The following is a 10,140-nucleotide window of genomic DNA, read 5'->3' on the forward strand; positions in this document are numbered from 1 at the left end:
CAATCCACGAGTCTTTGGACATCTTAGTGAGCCAGGACTGCATGATAAACCTACAGGATGACGTGGCTGCTGCTATTATTATCCTAGCGGCAATCCTATGCAGCACACAGCCTACCTGCACTCAAAAAGCAGCTAAAAATAGCCCACCCAATAGAACCGCTGGCAAAGGCAATTATTAACGATACTATAAGGATTCTTCAGGACAAATGAGTTTTCCTCCCCCCTGTTTTCCTCAGTTTTGCCTTGCCCTGGTGTGTGCCTGTGTCATTGTCTTCACCTGTCTTGTTGATTGCTGTGGTGTTCTGTCCTCGTTAGTCTTATTGTGTCCACCTGTGTCTTGTCTGGTTCTGTGTATTTAGGTTCCTGTTTTGTGTCCAGTCTTTTATCTTGTCTTTAGCTAAGCTAATTTGAGTATACTTCCATGTTTCCCAGTTCAAGACTAAAACCCTTGTTTAGAACTCTGCCTGCCTACCTCTCCTGAGGTTGGGTCCTATACCCCAACCCTCAACAGTAACAACAAACCCACCTCAAACAGAGGCAATACAGCACAGATGAGGTCGAATGTTATGTGTATTGTTAATAAAATGCCATATAATAACTATATTCATATAGGCTAATATTATTGAATTGAGATGAATCCTAAACTTCTGCAAAAGTTGCACAATTAAAGCATAATAATTTGTAGTAAAATAGTCATAAATCCGGGTTTTACTTGAGCATACTGACAGTATATTTAGTCTAAACTGGACACCAGAATCGGAGTACATTAGACTTCTGCCCTCATTTTTCACTTTTGCTTTATTGTCTCGCCATGGCAGAAGAGTTACATTGTAGCCTAACTCACAACGCTGTTTATACACAACAACCTGTTCATCTTGCATTCACTACAGGGTGAGAACAAAACAAGTAGCTTATCGCATAACAGAAAAACAACAACCTTGGATTCAATTGGAAATATTTAGGGCTGTCAAATTACATGTATATGAGGTGGCATTGCTCATCCCATACACTCATGAGCGGATGATATGAATAGTAACCTAGCCAATGCAGCAGACGAATTCTAGACCTGCCTTAGAACCGACGCCCGTCTGCGGGAGAGCCGCAGCGGTGTTTTCAGCCAAACGGAGCACGAAAGGCCCCACATTTTCAAGTGTATTTTACGCTTATAATTAACGTGAAGGAATTGTGGATCTTACCGGTCCCCTTCGTTTCAAAGACACATTCTTCCACAACAAGAGGTGAAGCTGGTGCATGAATCCCATTGTCGCGGACCTACGTCTTTCCCTAATAAAACCAAATTATGAAAGGCTGCCGGTAATTGAGCCAAAACAAGGAATGCTTGTTAATGGGTTAAGAACCATTCCGACGTATTCAAATTAGGATTTTTAACAGATTTTGACGAGAGTCTCCATAGGTTGCATTAAGGTTTATATACTCAATTCGTCTGTCTTGCTCTCTTGCAGACGAACACTTTCTCCCCCAGGCTTGCATTTAAATGTCGAAACATGACTAACCCAATGATATGATATATTTGTCAGAGGAAAAGATAGGCTACAGCAGCCTCCCTTGTAAACACTTGCTAGAGACGAGTTCAGTACCACTATCATCGGGGAGAATTCTCACAGCGTCATGCAGTCTTGTGGGCGGAGACGGAGCTAACATCTCCCAACCTCTGTAGACTACACAGTAGCCGGCTTTCTTCCCTTCACAAAGAAACCCGTACCACAGCAACTTGGCTGCAAACTCCCCATTTATTGTAAATTAATTGCCAAACTAAAGAGAAAACTTTTTAAATATCAGCTCTAATGTAGACTCGTTATATCATTCAGGTCTTCTAAACCCTCAGTTCAAACAGGTAGGGTTACTGTCTGGGAACCTCATTTGACAAGGCTCATGCAAAGCCTCCCATTTCTGTATTTAGAAATTATATTCTATTATTTTCTCTGAGTTGTGTGAGTGGAAAATTAAGTGAGAGTGACATGCAGCACCAATCATTAAATCAGCAATAGTCCTTATAAAGTGACATAGGCTAGTTATCCACACTCAACCCCTTGTCTGTCAACAGTGTAAAATGTGACGCTCTAAGCACAAGCTAGCCTATCCTCAATCCAACTGCAGGGCTTGCATGATGAAATACCCAATCAATTCCCTTCTTGGTGTCCCAGCGTTTGCTACAATGCTGGATTCCACAGGCCAGATGTTGTCTGCTTACTTGGACAGATTATAAGAGCTTTGTGTAATTTTAGACCAGAGAGATTGAGTTATGACATCACAACAGGATCGCGAGGTCATAACTGGCAAAATGAGCCAAACGAGGAGCAGGCCACATTTTTGGTATCACCCGTAATTGTAAAACAGACTCCAATTTATGCAAAGGGTTTGTAAATGTTAGTCTATTCTACATTTGATTCTGTAACATAAAATATAAAAGAATAAAGATGTATTTGTCTAAATTAAATAATGTTTTATTTAACCACCTGAGGATTACATTGTTTTCTTTCCTGGGTGTGACCAGATACAATTCTGCTGCCCTCTGGTGGCTGTTTATTTCCAGTGCCTTAATCACAGAGGATGAAGAATAATAAGTCTCCACAATCAAGTCAATTTTCTCTAAACTGTCTCAAGCAATATCAGACAATACGTAAAGAACAGCACTGATGTTTTAGTTGTTTATTAAATGCAGAAATGGCGTCCTGTGGAGTGTTGCTAACTTGGGTCGAGAACAATACCAGGTTAAATGCCAGACCAAGTTATTTGTAGCCAAGTTTAATGAGAAATGATGCAAAAACAATGAATACAATACACCAAGATGTCTCAGTCTAGATCAGCGATACCAGTCAATGTTACCAGTCTCGCTTTGTAGAGTTGTCCAGGAGCAAAGGGTTACATCCTCCACGCCCTGCCTAGTTCTTATCTCGTAGTGTTGACACTTTTACGAAACAGTTGTGAGGCCCATTGTGCCCACTCCAGTCCCACGGTGTTACCATCCTGCCTCCCCTGACAGCATGCTGATCCATTGCATTCCTCCTTACACCAAAAGTGTAATACCCCAGTTATATGGTTCACTTTTCACAAACGTAGATACATCTTGGCGCATAATCATACAATTTCAGAATAAAAGTTCATCATTAATATCTGGATCATTGATTATATTAAGAACATATGTTCAGCATTGTCATTAAACAATTTGTAAATGTGACATACCAAAGAGAGGAACGACAGCGCTGAACCCAAATTCACGATGGTTGGGACAATGTCGAATTTACCTGCCTGCAAAAATGTAATGATTACATTGTAGCGATCCAACAGGCCATTGCATCACTGCTCGTCCACCACGAGTCTAGGTCACAGGTCCAGTCAATAAGAATACCAAACACGCCACCCTTCACAAACACAACCTCTTGTTTTACACTCCATCTATTATGGGTGATGAAAGATATGATTATACCTACCTATTATTCTTGTGGAAAGTAATGAATTTGGTTTACCGATTGGTATGACAAAGTTTTCCTGCAAATAATTTTGTTACTGATAAATGCTCTTTATAAGTATATGATAATAAACTTGAACTAATGCCCACTGTTTAGATATTTTCATGAAAGATCAAACTGACAACATTTTGAATAACTGCAGATATTTTGATCCAATCAAGGTTTTTATCATCTGTGTGTCACCTCTGTGATGTACTTTAGGCTCACCTTGACAGCCATGGTCTGAAAGTTTTCTCCGGCCTCCGAGACCATGGTCTTAAGGCGGAAAATGGGACAGTGAGGATCTGTCTTGCGATTGAATTCACACCGTTTCAGGTATGAAGTGTTGACGATGTCAGACATGATGTTTCTTCTGCAAAGCAAAAGAAGCAAATAGGTCGGTCTGACTATGTTTGTAGGAAGCAAAGAAAGAAAGAAGGAGTAAAATAAACATTACCCGTGGAAGTTGAACTTGGGGTATGTCACGCTGTTTTTGATCAGTACTGTAAAGTTCTCTGCTGCACCCAGCAGTGCTGGTCTAATGAGATACAAAACACAGTACAAATTCACACCCTATCATTCCACAATAAAACCAAAATGTTGTCTCACATGCTGAGGGATAAAAAGTGTGTAATATAACATATTGAGTTTCTTACTCAGGTATGTTAACATCTAATTCAAGTGGACACCAAGATTGCACCTCACAGGTTTTGATGGTGTCTGAATAGTTCACACATAGGCCAGTCTGGATACCTTAAAAATCAGCAATATTCTGTCATATTTGCATCACCAGAGCAAGACATAAAACAAACAAAAATAAATCCTCCAAGTGGAAGTTTTAGGATCATGATTCTGAAACTATTCCAGTAATGCAATGGCAATGTTCGGTAGTGAACAATACAATTTTTAGCAAAGTAAACATTATATATTGTAGCAGCATGCCTACCATTGCCACGAGGATCACTGAAACCCTCTGTGCAGTCACGGTCATCTATGCAAATTGTTGATGTGGTTAGTATAGGGACATGATAGGGAGATAATTGGAAAAAAAATCACAGGAACAAACATTCAGAGGTTTACCTCAGGACAGCTTGACTGAGTTTGCCTTGGGGTAATAATCAAATTATTCAAAACAAAAAACGAATTATCCCCCTATCATACAGGAAAACAAAAGGTTTTAGTAGGGTGCCATGAAAGTGCTACACTGATGACATACAATAACTGTTGATAATTAAAAAAATATTAAATTCTCCCCCTCCCCAAATGTTTTGAGGTAAAGGATGGGTCAGTAACCTGAGGTGGGATGACAAAGTCAGCCACATCCCAAATGTGGGGTCCCAAATCCGAGGAGTTGGTGAAAGCATATCCTTTGACCTTAGTGGTGACCGAGCTGATTATAGAGTCTGTGTCCTGGTAGCCCTTCTGCAGGTAACACACATACCTAGAAGGGGAGTGGATGCAGCACAACAGAAATATCTTATCATCTCACTAAAGAATATGGGGAGTGGATGAGAACAAGGCACAGCATAACAGAAACATCTTACCGTCAGACTAAAGAATATCAAAAACACACAGTTAATACATTGAACGCTGAGAGTGATACAAATAGTCACGCTCGCTTCAAAACTCTTACATGCACTAGTATTCTTCAATGTAAACAAACAAACCCGGAGACGTAAGCAATGATCAGAAACTATGAATCTGAAGACAAGTCCTACTCCTTTGCTCTTAATAATAATTGTTCTGGGTGTTTCATAATCAAAGAAACAACTAAGACAGCCTTGACAGCAACGAGTAGTCTTTGTCATGGCTACACTTTCAAAACTGCCGGCGGTGAACAGTAGGCAGTTATGTTAAAAACAAACCCAGTCTCATCTCAATCGTCAAATATTGACGCTTGGGCAGACCCCTTTGCAGGGGCGTTGGTCTACAGGGGCACAGACCCCTATTCAGATTCATTTTTTCTCTAGAAAAAAAGCTCTAGAAACTCCTCACTATACAACAGTTCAGGGACGCAAGTTTTACGTTTTTTTGCGTTCATTTGAGCACAAATACCGTATTTCTTCGAATAAACACTGCCCTTGAATAAACGCCCCTCTCCAAAAAATGCGGCACCCAAAAAATCTGAAAACGGTTATTTAATTGGTTAAATTCATCCCCAATATTTATTACATATGTACATAACCTTCTGCACAGCTTTTTGTTTGAAAGCTAACATGTATGAACGTTTAGGCATGCTGCTTCATACACCGCAACAGCTGTATTTGAGACAGTTGTACGATAGCCAATGAGAAAGGGAGTTGCCACACTCATAGACAAACAAAGAATAGACAAGGAGGTCAGCGGTAGTAAATAAAACCTGCGTTTTTACCTGCATGATTAATTCGTCACAATGCCGGCAACGAGTTTGTCTATGGCTGCACTGCAGCTACAATTCACAAAATCTCTCTTAAAAATGTAACGCCGCCCTCGAGTAAACGCCGCCCTCGAATAAACGCTGGACCAAAAATGATAGATTAAATACGGTAGTTTTTTTGAGCTTCATGTTATATTGTTTCTATGTTTTACTCAAAATAAGACGATCGGTAGGCCTATCATTTAGAAACAACCTAAATTCTGACTTGAGTGCCGAGTCCGACATTGGGACTTCAGTGTGCGTGCTGCAGTGGTTATTTGGCAATCGTGCTGCAGTGGTTATTTGGCAATCTCAGAAGAGCACGTTGACATGGAATATTCTGCGGGCGTGGCATGTGTTTTTGGTGAAACTGCTTTGATTTCACAAGTGGTGAATGGGATACTGCGTTTATTTTTTCCTGGATTAGCAATCTAAATGAATGCACTGACTAATAAAGTAAAATTGTTAAAACTCAAACTTTTACTGGGGCACAGCAGCTTTAAACTGGGGCATATGGCCCAGTATAAATCTGGGTGGGGCTGTATTCTTCCTGTCCACAACCATCTACACTGTCTAGAGGATTGAGCTCCAAGATTCAGATGGCAACTTTCGGTCGGCATTTTTGGGTTCCTTGGGTGACACGCCAGCTGGTACAACACAGGAAACAGTTCAAGTTTCATCATCCAGTATTAACAGGAACACGTTAAGGGCTTGTGGTTCGTCCAGCTCTGAGGAAGGATCTACATGAACCAATTGTCTACTAAGAATCAAATTGGTGTGCCTCCTTTATTGGCTATAACTGCTTAACTTTACTGAGATATCACAGAACACACAGTAATCAATGACATGTCTAATGTTCAACACACATGGGCATAGCGATGAACAGAAGGAGGTAGAAGTGATAGTTGATTTCCTGTTGCAGGTTGTCAGCTTGTTACAATGCCATCAACTGCCACCCTGCCCTCCCAGAACTGCAAACAGAAAGACAGACAGACAGAAACACTGAGTCCTTCTGAAGATTCACACCCAGCAGATGAGGTAAGGTGTCAGTCTAGTATGTTAGAAACAAAGATACAAATAATGTAATATTCAATTGATTTCACTACTTCAGATTAACAGATTACATTTTCAATCCTTGGTATGACAGGACATACAAGTCCTGCGTGTTTAAAATGTATTTTCTCCACAAGTCATTTTTTGTGATGTGTTCAAGTTGCAAGGCCCATATTTCACAAAGTAAAAATGGCTCAGCCATCATTTGTTTTATCAGTGGTGGACAGCCTTAAATCAGAACTTCAACTATGTTTTGAGCAACATAAACTAAACTGAATGTGCAGGAGCGAGGAATGATCCAAGATTCGTGACATCTTGATCTAAATCTTAAACTACTCTTGCAGCATCCCACTACCTGTGTGATTCTGTGCCGGTAGACCTTCTCCATAAGCCTGTTTAAGATCTCCTGGGACATGCGGACCTCCAAGCTCTTGTCCTTCACCCTCCTCCTCTGCGTCTTCACGCTGGTGGTCTACTATAAGCTGCTGGGCAGACCTACAGGAGCCCCCCCCCAAGGAACGTCACCATCCTGCTGTGGCACTGGCCCTTCGGCCGCTCCTACAGCCTCCAGGGGGACGTGTGCCGGGACTCTTACGACATTCCTCGCTGCGTCCTCACCGACAAGACTTCCCTGTTCGCCTCCGCCGACGTGGTGGTCTTCCACCACCACGAGCTGCAGACCGGCCGCTCCGCCCTGCCCCTCGGACTCCGGCGCCGGCCCTCGCAACGCTGGGTCTGGCTCTCGCTGGAGCCGCCCGCCAACAACGGAGATCTGAGCCCCTACAACGGTCTGTTCAACTGGACCATGAGCTACCGCCGTGACGCTGATATATTCATGCCCTACGGCAAGACAGTCCGACTGAACAACACCGGCAGCTATGTGATCCCCAGGAAGAGCTCCTGCCTGGCTAGCTGGGTGGTGAGTAACTACAAGTCTGACCATGTTAGGTCCAGACTGTACCAGGACTTGAAGAAGTCAATTCCTATTGAGGTCTACGGCAGCTGGCAAAACAAACCCCTAGCAGGACACAACCTGTTAGCCACCATAAAACACTGTCACTTCTACCTGGCGTTTGAGAACTCAATAGCCACAGACTACATCAGTGAGAAGCTGTGGAGGAATGCCCTCCAGGCAGGGGCTGTCCCAGTGGTGCTGGGCCCCCCCAGAGCAGCCTATGAGGCCTTGGCCCCCCCTGGCTCCTTCATCCATGTGGATGACTTCAACAGCACTGCAGAGCTGGCTAGTTACCTACAGCACCTGGCATCAGACAGGAAGGCCTATCAGGCTTTCTTCAAGTGGCACCAGACACACGGCATTAAGACCTACACAGACTGGAGAGAAAGGCTGTGCAACATCTGCGTGAACTATGACAAGCTGCCTGCCATGAAGGTGTACCATGATCTGGAGGGCTGGGCCAGGAGTCAACGCCTGCTTCTGTAATCTAAGTTCTTATGAGTGTTCTGTGTGGTTTCAGGGCAAAAAATGAATTGTACAAACCTGTTGGTGTAATTGGTGGACATTTGATGTTTGATCTCAAGCGAAATCATTGTAGAGTGGAAATATATTTGCAAAACTCTTTCAGCAACTTAATCTATATGAATCTTTTTACTTCATCCTTTGTCTTAACACTCAGAGAGGTGGGACTGCCACACAGGAAATATTTTTAACAACTGTCAAACTGCCAAGTGGATGTTCACCAAACATTCTGACATCCTGCAAAATCAGAAATCACCATAGATGACTAATGACCAAATGTAGTTGTTCCTGTGACACACTGTTACTGCCAGACTTGGTTGTGCAATCATTACATTTATCTCCTAAAATATAACTATGATAATCTGTAAATATGCACACATGCTCTAGCTGATTTATCTATGGATTGGAGAATGTGCATAATGTTGCTCTGCACCAACAAGTAACAGACCTCACAGTGTGCTGTGATGATCAAATGTGGCCACTAGGTGGCAGGCTTGAAAGATGGAAAAAAAGAAAATATATAACTTTCACTATCCATTCCTTCAGAATGTTTTTTTGCAATGTAATAATGAGGTCGTTCATCTCTCAGGTCGGTTGACATGTTTTCCCCTGGGTCCAGTTTTTTTATATCAGTCAGTCAGTCAGTTTGGTCGGTCAAATGCTCACCACTACTAGAGATGCAAGCCACATTCATTGGAGATAGTATGGGCACAAGGAGCAAATATATGGACATCAATCCTTGAGTTTCTCCCACCCAGCAGGAATATAATGGAAAAGCAGAAATACAGTACAGAACATGAGGTAAAACAGTCTTCATACAGAATATTCTGATACCGTGACCTTGGAATGGATGGGGCAATTTAAGACCTCATTCAATTAAACTACATATTTCTCGCTTTGTTCTCAAGGCCCAAAATGTAAAGACTCATTCATAATTTTGACAAAGGTTAAAATATCGTATCAAATGGCCATACTTCCAGGGTTAGTACCAACAGTCCGGAACATGCCATCTTCAGAACCTGTCATGTTCCTGAGCAACGGCATCAATAGGCAACTTTTTTTTCTACAGGTACACTTGCACTAGAGATTCATGTTGTTTAAATTGTAACTTGCTTAACTACATGCTTATGGTTCTTCCCTTTGGCACTTATTTTTGGGTTGTTCACAATATGTGCTTCTTGTTTTCGCTACCCGCAATGCTTTGGGGCTATCTCGTTGCAATTATCAGTGACCTATGCACTTTGTAAAAATCTCTCTTGGAAGTTGCTTTGGATAAAAGCGTCTGCTAAATGAATAAATGTAAATGTACCTTCTGAAAACACTCCAGAACAAAAGCAAAACAGTGACACAACACTCTGAAATATACGATAGCGTGTACAAACACATTAGTCAGTGACCGATTATTCTCTCTCTTTGTACACATCAGTAGTGACGTAGAGAACATCATAGATCATGGGGACAAGCCATTTTTGTCTTGTATATATATATATATATATACATATTTACACCAAAGGGTTGCTCTGGTTCAGAGTTATAAAATTCCTTTGAAATCATTCAAGTTATGTTTATCGTGAGTAAGTTTGCACAAGAAAAGGCTGTGCTGTGTGCAGTTCATAAAACTCCACCCTCAAAACTGGTTTTGACCAGAACAGTATAAAGTAATTGGTTGGGCCAAACTTATTATGACAAGGGAATTCGGATCCTGGATAAAATAGGCTGTTGTCGTCCAAACAATCAAGTGGATA

At 41.7% G+C, this 10,140-nt stretch overlaps 2 protein-coding genes and 1 pseudogene across 3 annotated transcripts in view; 1 reads left to right on the plus strand and 2 right to left on the minus strand.

The window, feature by feature from the left end:
- The window catches only part of abca2 (ATP-binding cassette, sub-family A (ABC1), member 2), a 38,297-nt gene extending 36,719 nt beyond the window's left edge, over positions 1–1,578 (minus strand). Inside the window, 1 exon segment of the mRNA XM_084690851.1 lies at positions 1,197–1,578. Coding sequence (XP_084546977.1) covers positions 1,197–1,262 — 66 coding nt within the window. The 5' untranslated portion in view covers positions 1,263–1,578.
- Positions 1,579–2,765: 1,187 nt separating this feature from the next.
- Positions 2,766–5,608, minus strand: LOC146232837 (P2X purinoceptor 4a-like; annotated as a pseudogene). Its single transcript, XR_014742307.1, has 9 exons — positions 5,138–5,608; positions 4,764–4,911; positions 4,544–4,622; positions 4,417–4,479; positions 4,127–4,223; positions 3,928–4,008; positions 3,699–3,843; positions 3,205–3,383; positions 2,766–3,027 (listed from the first exon to the last, which is right to left on the minus strand). The product of XR_014742307.1 is annotated as a P2X purinoceptor 4a-like (transcript).
- Positions 5,609–5,862: 254 nt separating this feature from the next.
- Positions 5,863–8,597, plus strand: LOC146232838 (alpha-(1,3)-fucosyltransferase 7). The gene is made up of 2 exons (XM_084690017.1): positions 5,863–5,875; positions 7,401–8,597. Exons 1-2 carry the CDS (start codon positions 5,863–5,865, stop codon positions 8,357–8,359), a joined length of 972 nt encoding a protein of 323 aa, XP_084546143.1. The 3' UTR covers positions 8,360–8,597.
- The last annotated feature ends 1,543 nt before the right edge of the window (positions 8,598–10,140 follow it).

The sequence above is a fragment of the Hypomesus nipponensis genome, chromosome 24 (assembly GCF_054491055.1).
Source record: "Hypomesus nipponensis isolate SF chromosome 24, ASM5449105v1, whole genome shotgun sequence".
In the NCBI taxonomy this organism is placed as follows: domain Eukaryota; kingdom Metazoa; phylum Chordata; class Actinopteri; order Osmeriformes; family Osmeridae; genus Hypomesus; species Hypomesus nipponensis.